The 19,279-nt window shown below is 42.3% G+C and overlaps 1 protein-coding gene across 2 annotated transcripts in view; it reads right to left on the bottom strand.

The window, feature by feature from the left end:
• The window catches only part of adgrb2 (adhesion G protein-coupled receptor B2), a 316,757-nt gene that overhangs the window by 97,228 nt on the left and 200,250 nt on the right, over positions 1-19,279 (bottom strand). For both annotated transcript variants that reach the window (XM_049602672.1, XM_049602673.1), the window contains exons 6-14: positions 16,178-16,342; positions 15,606-15,770; positions 14,248-14,349; positions 10,795-10,901; positions 9,630-9,824; positions 9,102-9,170; positions 8,470-8,578; positions 7,479-7,625; positions 882-969 (exon numbers count right to left, since the gene is read on the bottom strand). In XM_049602672.1, the coding sequence (XP_049458629.1) occupies positions 882-969; positions 7,479-7,625; positions 8,470-8,578; positions 9,102-9,170; positions 9,630-9,824; positions 10,795-10,901; positions 14,248-14,349; positions 15,606-15,770; positions 16,178-16,342 (1,147 nt within the window). The remainder of the gene's footprint in view (positions 1-881; positions 970-7,478; positions 7,626-8,469; positions 8,579-9,101; positions 9,171-9,629; positions 9,825-10,794; positions 10,902-14,247; positions 14,350-15,605; positions 15,771-16,177; positions 16,343-19,279) is intronic.

The raw sequence follows: 19,279 nt of genomic DNA, 5'->3' as shown, positions 1-19,279 counted from the left end.
TACTGCACATTCAAGATTGGCTTGAACTGTCTCTCTTCAAATACAACTACAAAAGTGGAATATGCTGATAAGTTGCTTTCTTTTGCTGTCTGTCATACACGCTAACAAATGCATACGTTCAACACACTCAGAAACAGACATATGCACCCAGTGTGCCATGCTTTTGACGGGTTTCAAGTATGTTTGCAAATATTAATACATGAATAATTTAAAGAAAAACCTAATGAGAGAGGGATAAAGCCGGCACCCAAGTAAAAACGGAACACTGGACCTATTAGCATTCAGCAGAGCTACAGGGAGAAAAGGGTTTTAACAGATCCAACTCATCCACAACCAAGAGCACTGACCTGAATAAAAGGGCCCAGGGCCAGCACAAACACCATATCACAGTGGCCTTTTGACAACTTCCTGATCCCTCCTCACTTCTATTTCTCCAAGTTCTATACAAGTTTCAGGACCCATTAGGCCCGCACCCATTTGAAGCCCAGTGTATACTTCCAAAAATACATTGACAATGCAAAAGAAAACATCTAGGGAAATGTACTTTTTTCGGAGATCCAAGACATCTGTCTGATAACTAGGCAGACACAAGGCGTGGAGTAGAGAAGCAATAGGCATTATGAGAGAGAAAACAGATGTAGAGTTTGAGGTTGGAAATAGATAGAGAGAAGGAGCGACAGAAGAAAGGGTGCAGAAATAGAAAGGTAGTGAGAACAAAAACAAAACAAAACAAAAAAATAGATACAATGGAGATCAAAAGTTGTCAGAGAAAGTACTGACAAAAAGAGACACAGGAAGGTAAAAGTGAGGACAGGGGATGGAGAGGAAGAAGCTTGAAATGCTTAAAAAATAAGACAGTGGATTACATGAGAAGTACTCACTTTGGTGCAGGTAAGATGACGCCCAACGTCCTGTACAAGATGGCTCCGATGACATAGTACATAGTTGACTCTGACTCCGCCTCCGTCTCTGAAACACAGGAAATTTTGCGACCAATCAGCCCAAATCAATGCCATTGTTTGCCTAAAACACCTTCCAAATCACACGTAAATCCATCTGTGTACCTTTTGTTATCCTGTGTATGGGCACTGGTTGCTGAACATGTTTTTTTGGACAAGCACAGCTGAACACCAAGTAGCAATCCTCGGTGCTGAAAAAATTAAGTCAACCTGATTGTGCCAAAAACTGCAGTTCCTCAAATGGCCAGACAGACCCCACAGACCTCCATGTTAAAATGTTCAACTTTACAGTAGAAATGAACATGTTTACAGTCTGGCACAAAAAACACTTTTGGTCTCTTTAGCTGATTTCAGCATTCATGACAAACATATGCACCTGTCTGTCGTGGTGAAGAGGGAGCTGAGCAGAAGGCGAAGCTTTCGATTTACTGGTACAAGTGGCCAAAATGAGTTTCCTCCATGGGGTGGCTGGGCTCAGCCTTAGAGAGAGGGTGAGGAGTTTGGACATCTGGAGGGAGCTCGGAGTAGAGCCGCTGTTCCTTCGCGCCGAAAGGGGTCAGTTGAGGTGGTTCGGGCATCCGACTAGGTTGCCTCCTGGGCGGGAGGTGTCCCGTGCATGTCTCACTGGTAAGAGGCTCCGGGGCAGACCCACAACACGCTGGAGGGATTACATATGTCATCTGGCCTGGGAACTCCTTGAGGTCCCCCAGGAGGGGCTGGAAAGTGTTGTTGGGGAGAGGGACGTCTGGGGTGCTTTGCTTGGCCTGCTGCCACCACAACCCGGCCTTGGATAAGCGGATGAAAATGGATGGATGGATGACAAATGTACCGGGGATTCATTTTTTTTATAACTCACCTGTTTACATTTTAATAAGGCTTAAATTTGTGCATATTTAAAGGCATTGCTGCTCTGACAGGTTGTCTATGAGGTGTCATCTCAGCTAACTGGTCCAATCCACCCCTCCCTCCTACACAGCTCCACCCTCTTGTCCAACCAAGTGACCTTGTGTCTCTTCTGGTTAAAAAATCCAAGATGGTGACAGCACAGAGGCCAAACTCGAGGCTTCAAAATGGGAGTCTGCAAGCCAGTGGGTGACACTGTGGTGGCTACATCCACTGCTTTATACAGTCAGTGCTAAAGATGTATGGAAACTAATTCTTATTTGCCTTTTTACTAAAAAAAAAAAAATAAATAAAGGCCTATTGCAGTACATTAATATTCAAAACATCAACATAAATATAGCAATTGTTGTTTTTTGATTGGAAAGACTTCTCACAGGGTTATGACCACATGACACATGCTAATCTGATGTTTGAATTTATAGGCTGAAGTGTTAGTATTTGTGATTGATTGAGATAACCTGTCCTGCGCTGGGAATTTTGTCATAAATAAACTAAATGCAAACACATCTCTTTGTCGGTGAATCAAACAAGCACAGATCTCACCTGCCTCTTCAACCTGCGATCTCATCTTAATTTTCATTTACTCTTGAGCTGTCGCTGACAAATGCTCTGTTGACTACATCAGAGCAAGAAAAGTTAGCTAATTGCAGAGCATGATGTGACAGCTATATTCTATATTCACACTTATTATGCTTCCAAGGCGAAAACACATCCATATTTTAGGTGCAAGATCCTGGTTGCACACTGTGTGGGTGGAGATGCTATTTGTGTCAATTTCTGGACCTTTTAGCAACCAGTAGCTCCTCTGTTGCTCAACAAAGCCTCATTTCTGAAAGTTCATTGCTCTATCGTGCAATTAACCTGATTACAATTATTTCAATAAGTGCCCACACTCTCTTTCTTTTCAATGGACACTCTTTCCCCCTTGTTTCAAATCCCTTTTCGTCTCTTCCTCTTCCTCAGAACTTGTTGCCATTCTCCAACCCACTTTTCAACTTCCCCCAACAGTCCTTCTTTACAACCCCTTGCCTTCCACCACTCCCTTCAGTGTTCTTTCACCAAAAAGAGCAGGGGCTCCCAAAGAGACATACTGTCCCTCTGTAAATGTCACTTTGTCTCAAGTGAGGGAGGCGAAGGGAAGTGGGGAGGAAAAGTAAGAGGGGAAGAGTTCATGTTGAGAGACGCCACTCCCTCCTTTGCCCTTTCAGACTGAGAGAGGCGATGGAGAAGCATGGGCACAGAAAGCAGGAGAGGAGGAGACAGAGGGGGCTGATGGTATCAGACGCACTGGGTGACTCATCCAAAATCTGTCTGCCTGCTGCCTAAGAGGTAATACTCAGGAAGAGAGATAGCTATGCAAGACAGATGAGGAGCGAAAGAGGAAGAGACAAAAAGATCTCGACAGTGAGGGAAAAAAGCAATTGTGAGACTGTGAGGAGGCAAAAAAAAAAAAAAAAAACCCAGATCAAAGTCAGCATGAGAAAGCCTGTGAGTGTGATGGATCCTAATTGGACAGTGTCTGCAAAGGCATGCAAATGAGCAAGTCAGTGTATTGTGGGTAAATGGTAAATCAGTGTGTGATGGGGTGGCACTCCTACGCAAGAGGATGATTAATACCACAAAAGCACTCAATCACAAAACTGTAATTTCCCATGAACAGACTTTTCGTCACTCTGCGCTTGCTGAACATCTGAATGATTGGTGGTCAGCTGTAATCCAGCGAAATGTCAAACCACCAGTCACCGGCTGTGGACTTGAATATGCCATTTGTCAGAAAAAGATATGCTTGCAGTGGATGCAATGCTATAATTTATGGTTCTAATCAAAGATTGAAGGCTCCATCCGCACAGCTCTATTTGATTCACTTTTCATTCCTTCCTGCTTTCTTTCTTCTGTATGTTTGCTTTTATTACAACCTTTGTGCACAGAACAAAAGAATACTTTGCAGACTTCTATTTCCAGAAAGGTGTATAGGAGAAGGACAAGCAGAACACAGCTTGTAGGAAAAACTCCTGCACACTGTCTAACCTGCAATTTCAAGAACTAGACCATCAAGGTCTTTTTATTAAGATGTACATAACTCTGCAATGCACTAGTATGCTGTTTTCAAGTATGAACATAGAAAGCGGCATGAAGGCCGGTGAAAATGTTATGTTGGTTTTTTATATCTGTTATATATTCAGCCCCTCAAACTCAGTACCAGCTAATTTGGAAAGATGTTCAAGCACTGCTTGGACAGAGACAGACAAAATTTGTGGTGGTGCATCACTGCATTACGCCGGAAAAGGGGCAAAAATTAGCATGTCCACCCAGGTGTCAAGTTTATTGCTGATTGAAGCTGAGGCCGATTTATACCCTTCACTACTGCAGAGTTATTTGTCCAGGGAGTGAAAACTGATTGTAATCTATCCCATGAAAAACAAAAGCCAGATGCTAATGGGTGTTTGTGGGGGTTTTTCCAGTGTGAAAGGGGCTTTAGCTGAAAGGGGAAGTAGGGGTAACTGGGTTGCTCAGTAAGTCCAAAAACATGCCAACCAACACCTCCAGAGCTAAATAATTAACAACAACATTCACTGTATCTAGTGATGTCATTCTTGCAGTGCTGGTTGTATATGGATTAAATAAGATATGTGTTTACTAGTAATTAGCTAGATGCACTGGTGGGTGTATCTTCAAACTTTCAAGAGAGTCAGGCTAGCCATTGGGCTAGCTGCCCTGCCTCCAGTTTTTAAGCTAGGCTAGGCTAATCATCACCTGGTTTCTGCTCTTAGGCCTCATTTACACAGCAAGCGATGCGTTCACGTAGCGCTCGTGAAGCAGCGCGACTCGAGCAGCGTGTAGAACGGATGCAGTGTGAATGCTCTAACCTGTTAACACACTTGCTGAAATGAAAATGTGAGTAAACAGCGGCCATTCGCGAGTGCTACGCTACGCATTGCTTGCGGTGTAAATGGGTTCCCACACCTTCTTAAACATCACATTAAGCAGCACATTTTAGACATGGATCAAGATCAGTAACATACAAACCTAAGAATTTTTAAAATGAGAACCAGTAGGCTTTGCACAAGCTCAAAGAAAACAATTTTAAAAAACAGATTTTTGCTTTTAATGTTCAGTAAAAAAAATCAAAAGAGTAATTTCTATTCTTGCACAAAATGTATAATTCAAAGCACTTTCACAGACCCATAACTATTTATGTCTATTTTCAAACCCTTGATTTCCCCCTCATCAGAAGAAGAAATTGGCCCATTTCCTAAAATGTCAACTCTTCCTATTGCACACACAACTTTTTTTCAGCATTAATCATCGAACTCCCAGTTTACTAGTTATATTTTTGAACACATCACAAGTCGGTCTTTAACACAGAGAGGAGAACTCATGTGGTGTGCGCTGTTTCTTGAGTAATACTTCAAAGTTAACGTAGCATAAACGCATGCATGTACCAGCAATGGTCTGTTTGAAATATGGAGTCATTGCCGGCTTGTATTTTTGGATGTATGTGTGAGCATGGCTGCGAGACAGAGCGAGCGCCTGCATGTATGTGTTTATGAGAGAAGGAGAGACAGTGGAGGGAGGGAGGGAGCTTGTCACTTCGAAAATCAGTGAAGAATAGTCCCAAGCTCTGCCCAGTGAAGCGATTCATGAACCTATCAATTGGTTGTGTGTATGTGCAACTGTGTGTGCACGTGCACACACAAAGGTGCCAATGGGCCTTTATGAGCATAGTTAAGCTGTCCATCTGAGATAGGCTTTCATTATGGAGTAAATGAACCAATCAAACTGATAGCAATCAACTGAAGACCTCAACTCATGGACTGCCAATGGGAAGAGGCAGAGTTCCCCCAGGGGCAAAGAGTAATAATATCGCCCTAACTCGTAAGACGACATGCAGTTGGGATGAAACAATTTACTAAATAGCATATGCTAAAATGGCAATGGCATGTGCTGAATATCATAAGAGAAAATGGCCGAGTAAATGTGACGCAGCCGGTCACTTTTATTGCACTACCAGCACTGCAGGAGACAAAACATTCCCCGCCACAAAGTACGAAGATAATGGGCAAAGGAATCAAGATGAAGGAAAATGCATGAAAGCGTAAAAGCAGTGAAGTAAAACAGAAAGGCAGGATAAATGGAGAATAAGCACAAAGACAACATTGCAATGCAGCAGCATTACACAAGGTCTAGCTTTTGTGCACCCTTTTGTCTCCAGTTGCAGCAGAACATTCATCCTTTGAGATATCTGCATTTGCTGTTCCATAAAATCGGGAAAAACAACTTGAACAAAACAACTCACGGGCATCTCATAAACAGGTTCTGCTACATAAAAGCAAGATGGATGGTTAGATTGAAGAGAAGCACAAAATAAGCACATTACATTGTGCATAATAAAGAGACAAAGAGACTAAGTGAGGCGAGGTGAGGTGCCCTGAGGTTAGCATACAGGATGTCGTGAACGCCAATCAAAGAGTCTGTGTCATCGCAGCAAGTCAGAGGTCACAGACAGCTCTGCTCTCTCGGCCTGCAGCTTCTCTGAACTTTAATTTGGGTAAGGGACGGGGTGCCAGACAGGAAGTCTGCCAGTGTAATTTCCAGTGGGATGTGACCTTTCGCCGCCGTTGGTAGTGGATCACATCTGCCACAATATTTTCTCTTATCTAACAGAAGACACTTTCTTCCCACTCTTTTAAGTCCCTTTGCCTCCCCTGAACAACTTTAGCTTGTATGCTTCCTGGTGTCCTCTTTATCCTCCACTCCACTGTGTGGTATGTGTTTGGACAATCACTTTGCTTGTTTCTTGGCGTTACTTGAAACCATATGGGAAAAGATTTCAGCTAAGACTAACAGCAGTTAGCTTTCTTGTTCTGCTAAAAGCGAAGAGATGTCTTTCAAAACTGTACGAGGACTTGATGCTCTCGAGGGAAAGCGGCACACTTCTTTGCAGATGAAAGACCTGCGTCTTCCTGAGAAGCCCTCCAGGGCGTCTTTACAGTCCAAATCCAAATCGTCAGCATTACCCTTCAACGTCCTTGAGAAGCCTTCTGTCTGCTTCTATGAAACAAATCTGAGTGAGTGAATTCGCACTGCGATAACTTCTTGGTCTGACCTTGGCTGAAGAGAGTTGAGTGGGGTGATAACGGGTTCTCATATTGTTTGTGTAACATTCAAGACTGACAGTAAGGATGACAGCTACAACAGATCCAAATTATGGCTATGAGCTTAGTGCCTCAACTTGAGACAGACTTCTGGAACAGCTGATTGCTCTAAAAATAAAAAGCTCCTTTTGATACTAATGGCGAGATTTGTTCGTTGGGCCTTGATTCTTTCATCCAGATGACTGTTTTATAAGAACCATTGAAGCAAGCACCGAGGCTGGGTCAAATCCTGGCAGTGTGCACTACAGGAGGGCATTCAGCCTGCCCAAGCACAAAACAAATGTGTTAAACCACCTGTTTAAGCCCTTTTCTGACAGCCTCGGTTCTTGGACACTGGTATATGTGCTTACAAGTGGAGCTGATAACTGTTTCAGTCTGAGTGGTACAGATTAGTACCAAAAGAAAAACACAAAACAGTGACCAAACCCTGGAGAGTGGATATCCATCTTAGTTGTTCTACCTTCAGCTGGGATGGTGAAGACCTCTTTGGGGATGTAGAGCTTGTCCTCTGCTGTTCTGGCCCAGTCCTTCATCCCTCTCCGGCCTTTCATGGGAAAGTTGATATCACTGGAAACGGCCGACACCGGCTCTCGCTGGACGGTTATCACTGGACAAACAAGAGATATCACAAACACTCACTTCAGGGCAAAATTGAAACAAAGGAGACTGGTCAAATATGAGGTGAGCAAAAAAAACAGATGAGATCAGATGTGATAAGCTTTGGGATATGGGTGAGAAGTGCCTGTCAAACCTACTATTAGGGTGAGAAGGCCACTATCAGGCCAGGAAATTAAACTTTGTGCAGAAAAGGACTTAATTGGACTGTTTTCCATCTGAGAGAAAGTCCATATATAGGGCAGGTGGACAGGTAGTAGTGATGGATGGCACTTTCACCTAGGACACTGGGATTCAAGTCCCAAGCACAACCCATACCAACCATGATCTTTTTTCTAAACATAACCACATTGGTTTGGCACCTCAGCTTAAGGAAAATAGAAGTGAAACCCAACGATCTGCTAACAGCCATTGAATGGGCTGATAATTACCTTCTGAACTTACCAGTATGTGTAGCAGGCCCTTACTGACCCATATCTATATGGTGTACAACCACACATAATGGCCATTTATTGGGCTGATAACATCCCGAATGGGTGACTGAGTCACGTTAGTGTTAAAAGTCGTACAGCAGGTATTTTAAGAGACAAAGAACTTTTGGAAGTGAGACTAAATGAAATGAAAAGCTGAAAATAGATCATTTGGAAGTGGTTTTGATATGACAACAAAGACCTTGGCTGAGCTTAACTGAAGATAAAGAATAGTAAAATTTGACACCATAATACAGACCTAAATTTATAAAAACTCTAAGTAAGTGAATGCCTTTTAACACTAACATTAGAGTGAAATTATCTCCTATCTGTCTCTGCTGCGGGACAGCGGTGTGTGATACTTACTGAGGTTGTTGGTAACGACCAGGAAACTCTGGAAAGGCTTCTGGGCTTCTCCAATGAGGTGAATGAAATCTTCTAATATCCTCATCAGCAAAGCAGCACCGGGAGCGACCTGTGGATGCAGGCATGAAAAAGAGGGGTGAGCATCAATCACCACGTCAACATATTTATCATCCATGGCAAACTCTCTATGAGGCATATCTCACCCATTGAGACATTTTTTATTCATTGCATTATCTAGACCACTGAATGTGTTCCAGGGCGGTAAATTGTAGCCACGTGGGATATACTATCATATTTGGTTGCTTGTTTATTGTGTCCAGATGGAGAGTAAATACACCTCGACTCAAGGGCATCAAGATGGGTCACACACAAAAAAAACACAAATGTGCACACACATACACCTAGTATAATTAATGGGCAGCCATCGCATTTAGCAAACAGGTGTGGTTTTATGACTGTAATGAAAAGTTAATGTGGGATGTGGTCACACCCACCTTTACACACAAATTCACAAATGCACACGCAATAAAGTACTGAACCACACACACACACACACACATATTTAGGAAACTTGGCACAAAGGTGGCCACTGGTTATGGTATGTTTACACACACACATACAGAAAGCTTTACCTGATGGGCGTCCTCCCATTTTTCTAGATTTTCCATGTCCAACATGAGGCTGACTATCTGGAAAAATTTCTAGACACAAGATGTTCCCAGTCGTTAATGCAGCAGAGGACTTAGATTCTGTCATCTCATTTGTATGTCTTTGCATGCACACTAGTTTGTTAGCCATTGTCCCCTCGTGTTGCTAACCTGCACCCACCAACCACTGGTACTGCAGCAGTACTGCAGTTTATTCTCTGTCAAGTCAACTACAGTCGTCCTTTGTACAGAGGCATATTGTAAAACATAAAATAATGTCTGTCAAATGACTGACTGAGACAGCAGCATTTTGCTCACTTACAGGCAGTGAAAAGAGAAAAACGCTGCTAAAAAATCTTGTTTGAGGCCACGGCAACTGTGTAGCTGTGCTTCATTGTTATGCAGATCCCGTGCAGTAGACAGTGGAGCTTCTACATCGAATAAATTCAGAGATGTTGCAAATGTGTCTGTGTGTGCTGACTTGAGGGGGCTTCATGAGAAGGCTCTCCCTACCTGCACGTCGTCGGGAGCTGGGATGTAGGTTGCTCTTTTGAAGGTGTCCGTCACATTTCGCAGGATCTCCGTGGAAAAGAGAAGGTCGCCACTGTAGTAGCTCCTCCTCTGCAAGAGCTCCAGGAGACTCCTTACGATCTGAGACATGCCCTCCCCGGCCAGGGTCCTCTGACCCTTCGCGAGATGCTCTCGTAACTACAACAGAAAAACAGAATCAGAAATTGAGAAAATAGGTGGTTTCACCTCTGCCTGTAACAGTCGAGTTGATTAAATGCACGCCCGTTGGCGCTTACTGTATATAGTACACATGTTCTTATTCAAAATATGGAGCTGCTAAAAATGTCAGAAAGACCAAACAAATCAAAGATCATGTTTTTCCCCCCTAAGATATCACAGCAATGTTTGGGATGTGAGCCGAGGGGGATGATTCAAGACAGGAGTATATATGTACATGTTTGGATTTTTGGGCTTGTGCTTAAAATAGGTGAGCAAAAAGAGGCCTAGCAGCTCTTAGGCAGGAATTGGATCTCATCACTTCAGAGACAGAGATACAGAAAGTAAGACTGTGTGTACGTGTGTGTGCGTGTGAATGTGAAATGCAGAGAGGGAGAGAAAGAGAGAGAGCCTGGAAGAACAGAAGATAACAGCAATCACAGAAAATTAATTATTGACTCCTAGTGTTAATGAAAGGTTGGGACAGAAGCTAACAGTGCAATCAGCTCTGTCACGTACAATCCCTGACCTCCATCTCCTTCCGCCATCATCGAGGAGATGAGAGAGGTTGAAGTTCACAGAGCAGGAAAACAGCCCGGCTGATGAACGCATTCATTAGCCATGTTCATTAATTGATAAGTGTGTGCGCAGAGCTCTGGAAAAGCTAATTAGAGATACCGGCAAGCCTTGAGTAAAGACACTCTGTTATTTTGAGTAAACTTTTTAAAAAAAGAGAGTTAAACAGAGGTACATGGGTGGGTGGGTAAAAAAGGGTCAACTGAGGCAGAATATAACTTGTGAAAACAGAAAGAGCTTTCAATTTCTCATAAATGAGCCAATGAGACAGACAGAACTGAAGATGAGCTGTGATACTGCAACTAACTGGAAGAATATATGCATTGTTCTTCTTCTTGCTGAAGAGTTTCGGCTGTTTTTTTGAAAGGGAACTTACAGATAAATGTAAATATCTATAGTCAAGTGAGACGCATCTGGCGAAGCTCGGAGGACCCCAGAAAGCAACTCCATTATTGTCCAGCATGCAACGACGACTAGCAGATCCTGGAGAGAGAGACAGAGAGACAAATATATTAAACGGAATTTATCAAATTTAGGAATGAAACCTTTGCAGGAACACATCATAATACATTACTGTTAATATGGTGTCCAATAGTCATTGACCGTGAATGGGGGAGCCTTGTATTCACGGTCAGTGAGCCTGCTCCTGTGCCTAACTACGATATGCATGATGCAGAAATGAAGAGAGATCTTTTACTTAATATACAAATTTATATTACTCCCAAAAATACAGAAATACCTTGCATGAATTCTAAAACCTGGAGGTACTTTCTATTTATCACAACACTAAGGTCAGGGGTAACACACAGGGAGTCTGCTCGATGAACTGTAACAGAGTGAAGCCGCTGCACATTTACAATACTGCCACTTACGAAACAATAAAAACAAAAGGTCACTTTTGTGAAACTGCCTTTTTCCGAGTAAAATGTTATTTAGGATAGTTACAACTACCAAATGTTTCATTTGTAACAGCTTTGGCAGCTCACACCAGCTGGCTGTTCTAACATGGCAGCCAGCAGATAAACTGGTGAAGGCTGCCAAAATACTTTACTAAGACAAAACCTTTTCCCTCGCCAAATAAATATGCACTCACTGAGCTGTGGCGCTGCCTTTTTATGAGTAATGGAGTGACATAAATAAACTGTAAAGTTTCACGGTTAATTAAATTTAGTACAACGATTTACCTTAAATGTAATGTTCTTGAAGTTCTAATGTTTTGCTGGCAGGCTACCTGATTCATGCAGGCGTGTTTTGATGTCGCAGCCAACGCCATAGTTTAAAAGATGTAGAAACACATTTATATTACAGGCAGTCTGAACCACATCTGCTCTTGGCTGAAATTCTGAAGAAGAAAGAGTGTGAAAGAAATCAAGGGTTGTTCTTGTTTCTGCTTCTGGGAGTTAAATGAAAGGTCTGGCAGCAGCTGTTTGAGCATCTCAGTTTAGATTCACATTACAGTGATAATAAGGTTTGACTATATTCAAGCAGGATATTTCTGTTCCTAATTAAGAGTAGACGCTGGATAGTGTAAGAGTTGGAAATGTTATAATGATCACCTCTGTATACAAAATAGTTACTTAAATACTATTTAAACAAAGCAGTTTTGATGAGCCTTAGACATGGATTTCAGCATTTAAATCCAAAGTACCTGTTGGTTCCAGACATAGGAGCACATCTCATTTTAAAACACTGGCAGCAGAGTACTTTAGGTAGGGTGACCAGGTCCCAATAAACCAAATGTGGGACAAGGAGTAGGTTTGTGGGGGACAATGTGGGACACCCACCCCCAGCACAAAGTTTAGTCATCAGAGACTACATTCATCATGAACTATACAGAGTCTACTGTATATTAACACTGGATTGTTTTAATTATTGAACTATTTAGCAACACAGAGACCTGTGTAGTTGAGGGGACAGGTCAAACTGATATGATGCTGATTTACAGGAGAATAAACCATGAACATAAACTACAGATCACCTGCAAAGCATTTTAATAAATGAATCTATCATAATTAAAACAACTGGAGACTGAAAACAAACTGATATATGGGTCTGATCACTCTTTTAATGAACTGACATCATTCCAGACAAGATGCAAGTGTGTCTGTGACTTCCTGTACGGACTGAAGGCTGTGGGAAACTGTCGGGAAACAGTCTGACTTCACCGTGGCTTTTTGTCACCGCCCCCCGCTGCGTCTTCCAGGCGAGGCGCAGCTCATCTCGAACGAGCCTATTGACACCTGTTGCTATCAAGGAGGTTGAAATAGTTGCTATATGGGGCGGGAGGGGCGGGCCCTAGCGCTTAAACGCACAGAGCCCACGTGGGATGGCCGCTTCATGCAGCTTCTTCTCATTGGCCAGGGGGGATGCAAGCGTGGGTGACAACCAATCATATGGGACATGGTCTCAATTTGCATGATGCATGAAAAGAGACAGAAATGCTGTGCAGTCCCACGCAATGTGGGACATCTGGTCACCCTAACTTCAGGATATCCTCATCATAACGTTATTTAATTTACAATGTTTTCTTTCATACTAATGAGATGTTTGCTTTGCTGTCGTTGCAATGTACTTCTTGGTAAAATAATAATATTTAAAACAAAAGACAACTTACTACCAAGAAATATTCAAAGATTATTCAGTCAAAGGCATGGTGGGTATCACTTGAGGGGAAAATTAAAGTTCAAAACAACAAGAAAACGCTTTTGTATTTCTATTTCTGGAGTGAAACTATGGAACCGTTTGAACGTGAAGCTCAAGAGATGATTATCACAAGGAACAAGAATGAAGAAGGTGTTTGACTCTCAGCAGGTGTTTACTCTTTATTTATTACTATCAGTTTTGTGTATGTATGTGTGAGCATGTATATATACATACGTAGCTTGTGTATATGTTCATAGTCTGACAAAGCAAAACACATCTGTCATGATTGGATGACGATATAAAGATGAGATTATTTTTTTGAATGAGATATATATATTTTGTAATTATTTTATATCTTGCTCTAAGACAAATATCATTGGTAATTGATATATTAGAATATGTCGAGAAGAATTCATTATTGTTCAGCTTTAAACTAATGGGAAGCTACATAATTAACTTTTATTCATTTATGGAGAAGGGGTGGGAATAAATAAGTTTGTCCTTCCTTTCATTCCTCTTTTTGGACATTATATGTTGTTTTTAGTTTCGTGTTTCCTTTTGTAACCTGTTTTGTTTTTATGTCTGTCTGCTACGGTATGATTATTCTGTTTATTTGCTATTTACATGTTTGAATTAAACTGCTACAAACTATCTAAAAATCAGTTCTTTGGGCTAACAAATCTCCAATTGTCCTGTTGAACAATTTTAATGCATGTTGGACATTTTTAAAATTTTCTTCTTGTGGATTTTTTTGATTTCGTATGAGTTTCTGTAGGTTCTGTTTTTGTCTTCCTCTTCAGCTAGCTGTCTTCATCTTTACACCTGGGTGCTAATGTACATTCACGGGGCTAAGACAGTTCTGTTGCTCCTTCTGGACCCTGTTTTCCTTTTGAACATTTTCTATTTTTTCATCGTCTGTTGATCAAGCGCGAGTTTCTGTGGTTGCTTTCTTTATGGGGCCAGCAAATGTCTGTTGCTCCTGTTTGACATGTACTAATGCTAGCTTATGACCGGTTGGTTTGTTTTATGAACTAGCTACAGTTTGAGTCTCTGTTGCATTGTGCTATGTCACCATTGATTTATAGGCGTACTAAAAACTCCAGGCTGAGCAGAATCACAAATTCACACAAGCTGTCTCCGAAATATGTTTCCATCAGATTTTGGCAAAGTATATCATGCGACTGACCAGTGGCGTTAGTTGGACACTTGTTGTAGACAGTTTCTCCAGCTGAGGCTCTCTTCCACGCCATAGAGAGGAGGTGTTCGTCTTTACAAATCTCATGAGGAGCTGTAGAAGCCGGGCGAGAAATACATAGAAAAAGTAAAATGAAGCACAGTCTAGCAGACGCTGAGAAAAAGAAAAATCACCGCGCACACACTCCCACAGACCCATACATAGACAGCAAAAAAAAAGGGAGACAGAGAAGCACAAAAAACAAGATTCAAATCAATGTTCTCCTGCAGCAGCTCCCAATCTTATTCCCTTGTACATTGCTCAGTGCTCTCTGTCAGTGTCACTGCCACAGTACAGTATCTCATTCCCTCTTCATCTTACCCCCCTCTTTATTCATCTGTTTTCCCTCCCTCCCTCCCTCTCTTTCATAACCCTGATGAAAAAACGGGGGAGAGTGCTCTGTAGATATTCCGAGGGGGCAGACGAGTGTTGGCAGAGGCGATGCAGAGAGATGAAGAGGGACAGAGAGTGAAGAGAGAGGGAGAGAGAGAGAAAGAGATGCTGAAAGAGAGAAAATATGATATGATGTTCCCCTGAAATGCCAACAGACAAGATCCTCGTCTTGTATAAAAGAGGCTTGGGAGCTACTCAAAACAAAGGGGTCACGGTGGAGGCTGCACTCAGAAGTTTATCATTTGTAGTCTGTCAGCACTCAATGCGAGCACGTACACATGTGGCATTCAGGCTCGTAGAGAACATACACTTGCATATTGAAACACACACATAGCTTCAGTCGAGAGGCATGCTTATTAAACCACACTGTTTCCTGCAGCGGCTGACAGTCTGACATTGAACATCACGCCCTCAACCAGGCAGAGAGACACAGAAAGAGTGAAAGCAAGCGAGTGAGATTAGAGCGATGAAAACAATGTTAAAGAGGAGTGATATAAGGAGAAACTCAGGATCTCTCAGGTAAACACAGAGGATAAAAGGACAGCACCACAAGGCACGGACATGCAAAATCAATGAAGAGCTAAAGATGGATGGGAATGTGAATTGACGGGAAGACAGACAAGAGACAGATAAAGATGAGAAGAGCGCAGTACTAAAATTGCAAAAGAAGCCTTTGGCTGTGGTGCGAACCACTGGGAATCACTTCCATTCTGCCTGACAAATACTGTGCATGTACGGATTGGGCACACACACAGATACACACACTGTCTCCAGCGGGGAGATGCATGCAGAGATGCAGCCACACAGAAAAAAAAAATGTCTACAGCGAAAAAGTGTTTATACAGAGTTTCCAAGCATGAATAATATGTACATAAGCATAATGGGGCTCTCCTTCATTTTCTCACTGAGTCACTGACCGGGACATTTCTTCTCGTTACAGGACCGGACCTCCTCTCCTGAGCCATCGCAGGGGTAGCCCTGTATTCCGGTGCCCTCACACATCCTGAAGCGACGCTGCCAACCGGAGTCACATGTCTTGCTGCAGAGACTCCAGTGGTTCCAGCTGCCCCAGTTACCTCCTCCTAGAAGTACCGCCGGTGAAAATTGGGGAGCGGGAAGGGTGGGAGGGAACAAGAGCGGCACGTAAGGTGAAAAATAAATGGGAGTTGTTGGTGAATATTAAATCTAGGTTACAACTCTAAGGCAGCAGTTTGGAAAGTTTTTCAATTTTTTAGGGTGGTACACCAAATTAAGTCAATACGAGCCCATTCTGGGCCCCAGGCTCATTAAAGCACACTAGTATTTTTGTCCTCCAGGGCCCCCGGTCGAAACTGACTCGCAAGCCAAACTAGGCCCCAACCCACAAATTGCTGGTATGTGGAACAGGAATCAGAGAAACCCACACAGAGATAATGCATGTTTCATGTTTGCATAATGGCATTCGAGAGCATGTGAGTGTGAATACTAAGCATTCATTTGTGCGCCTTACCGCTGCAGGAGGGGTTGGTGCATTCTCTGCTCTCCTGATGGGGACCCTTACACTCAGCCCAGCCATGCACCGACGCACTGCAGCGCCGCTGCCGCTGCTGGGTTCCCGTATTACAAGTCACGCTGCATCTCGACCACGGGCCCCACTCCAGCCACTGGCCCTCCACTGGACAGAGGGGAGGAAAGATGGAGAGACAGGAATACGGATGAAGATTTTGAGAGACATGGAAAAATCAGGGTGTATTAAAAGACAGGAAAGAAGATGTACGCGACAGAATATAGAACAAGTCAGGACAAATAAATTACAGATGCTATTTGGTTTTCCATAAATAGCAACAAACAAACACACTTCATGGTCCTATGGACATTTTAAATATTTCAATCTGTTATGAAATAGCTGATTACTATTCCTTTCATGCTTTGTTTTAAAGAGTTCACACAGAGTACAGATGGTTAGATTCTCATTCAGAGTGTTATTGCAGAGGCACCGCATTTCAACTCTCGACTGCTGTTTGTGCAGAAATAGATTAATAAAAAAACACAATTTCAATAAGTTCCAGTGCTGCCTGTCAGATGATACATGAATACCAAACAGCTTTACCAAAGGCTGATGACATGCACAGGTGTAATCAAAGCCCCCCATTGTCCTCTTTAATAAGGGAGTGTTGTTGGGGTAATTGAGTTCTCAAAAAAAAAAACAAAAAAAAAAAAAACCTAAAATGCACAAAAATCATGATAATCAAAACCAGGGAGATTAATCATTTAAAGTGTGTGCAGACAAAGATTTTTGGTATGTCATCGACTTCAAAGCTGGTTATAGTTGAGACAATTTCGAGGATCTGTGTCGAAGAAAAGACACACAATGTTCTGCTGTGAAAATGCACGACAGCCGCTTAAAAATCTGTGATGAATAAACTGTCAGTGGATTCTTTTAATTTATTTCTACACTGTTTTTGACACATACTTTCGATTACAACTCTTTGATACAAAACCTTAGCAGAAGAACCAATTACTGACCTGTGACCATTTCCTTTTTTATTTCAGCGAATAAACTGACTTAATATCATGTTGTTACAATTGGTAATTTTTGCTAGTTTCTAACAACTGACAAAACCTTGCAGATCAAAAACTGGGATGAAAATATACAAATTCTGGCCTTTGGCATGTTCGACAACAAAAGTACACTCATATCCAAAATAGTTAACGTAAGATTTATAATACTTCAGTATCTCTACGGCTCAGCTGCAGTATCAATACAGGTGAATGTCTTGAGGGGGCGATATCTAATTTTTCACCTGTAGCTAACACTAAAGAGCTATTTTGAAAATGTTGTTTTTACTGTTATGTTTTCAAACCAATCATGGTTCAGTTTACGCAGCATTTACAGCAGCATACGGCATTTTGCAGTTCTCAAATTCTCAAATGAATTGCTTGTGCTTCCTCTGCTACTCTAATACAAACAGACATTCCTGGAGGTCATAATTTGAGTTGAGTAACAACACAATGCTCCTTCTGTTGGCTGCAGCATCATTTAATGTTGAAATGAAAAATCCAACTCATTCTCACTCTGACCTTGTCAAATACTGACGTTTGGTCATGGACTTTTCACATCCACATATGACGTGCGAGGTACCCTGGGGGTGTTGGTTGTTGATGCTCTGGCACGTGTTGTCAAGTTCTGCCTGTTACATACATCGTCATCTTTCGAAATACACTTCTGTTTTCACGGGATATCTTACATTTACATAGTCTCAAACTAACAAACTACGTCGGTACAACTCCACAAATTGACGTTTTTTTGTCCTTCAACAACAAAAACACGTGGTTAGGTTTAGGAACAAAGAACAGGGTTCGGCTTTAGAATCTTACAGGACACAAACACTGCTCTCTCAGGTGAAAGTCCTGTTTGTTGGATCCATCCCCCATCCCTCCCGCCCGTCCTAGTCGCACTTTCGCCGCCTTAACGTTGGCCCTTGTCCCGCCCAGTTTCCCCCTGACGCTGCCAGGTGCCGCTAAACTATGAAAACAAGCTTTTTTCGTTGGCTTCTGATGCCGCAAGTCACTGCCCAAGCGCTAGATTTCAACAATTTCTAAGTGACACCGGGCTCCTGCCAGTTGTTTTACTGATGTTGGCTTGAGCTATGCTTTGATTTGTTATCTTTTTCAGCAGAATGGTAACAATACCTAACAACAGACTCTCTATCAAAATGTAATAAAATTTCCGAGCATCCTTTTGTAAACCTTGTAAATATAATATTGCTAACATGTTTGCAAGCGCTGGCCTCTTCACACATCCAGAAAACTCAAAGCTACATAAATTTGTGGTCGCATTTCTTGACCATTTTCAACCAGCTTTGTATCATAACAATGTAGATAGTATGTGTGTATGAACTTTGGTAAACTCCCTGGTCCTCTCCCAGCTCACATCTGCCAGATGATGCGTTTTACGTCATCCATTTTGTGCCATTCAGCCAATTTTCACTGGCTCTTGGGCCAATGCTCCAACTATAGATTATACGCTCAGACTATGTTACTGTATTGTCATTCTTGGAACCCATCGGCTGTATTCGGCGTCTGACTTCTGGCAGACGCCGAATACAGCCGATGGGGCAGACCCCCGATTTTTTGGCATTCCGGTTTGATTTGGGTGGAGGAGGCGAATTTCTGTTTCTGACTTCCGTTTATATATAAGTAAATATGCTGAACCATTGCGATGGATTCAGAGTTTGCAGTGACGCCCATTATGTTGCGCCTCGTTAGCTCACGGCACGGACCGTTGAACCTGGCAACAACTGCAGCCGGCTCAAATGTGATTGGTCAATATCACACGAACTACAAACAGCCTAGCACTGGAAACCAGGGCTCTTCCGCTCTTCTTCCAGAGGCAAGATCTCCGGGGTTTGCCTACAGACTCTACATTCAGTGAATGTAGAGTCTGTATATAGAGACTACTATATTGTATATCTGTCCTCTTTTCTCAGTTTTTTCAGTCATGTAGCATCAAAGTAAATGTGTCCTCTACTGGAGACAGCCTAGTTTTATGAAAAGACCGTCCTTCCAGCAGAGAAATACTTCTTTAGCACTTCACTGTGTCACTAGCTAG

Source organism: Epinephelus fuscoguttatus, linkage group LG17 (assembly GCF_011397635.1).
Source record: "Epinephelus fuscoguttatus linkage group LG17, E.fuscoguttatus.final_Chr_v1".
NCBI lineage: Eukaryota > Metazoa > Chordata > Actinopteri > Perciformes > Serranidae > Epinephelus > Epinephelus fuscoguttatus.
This window is presented reverse-complemented; position numbering and strand designations above follow the sequence as displayed.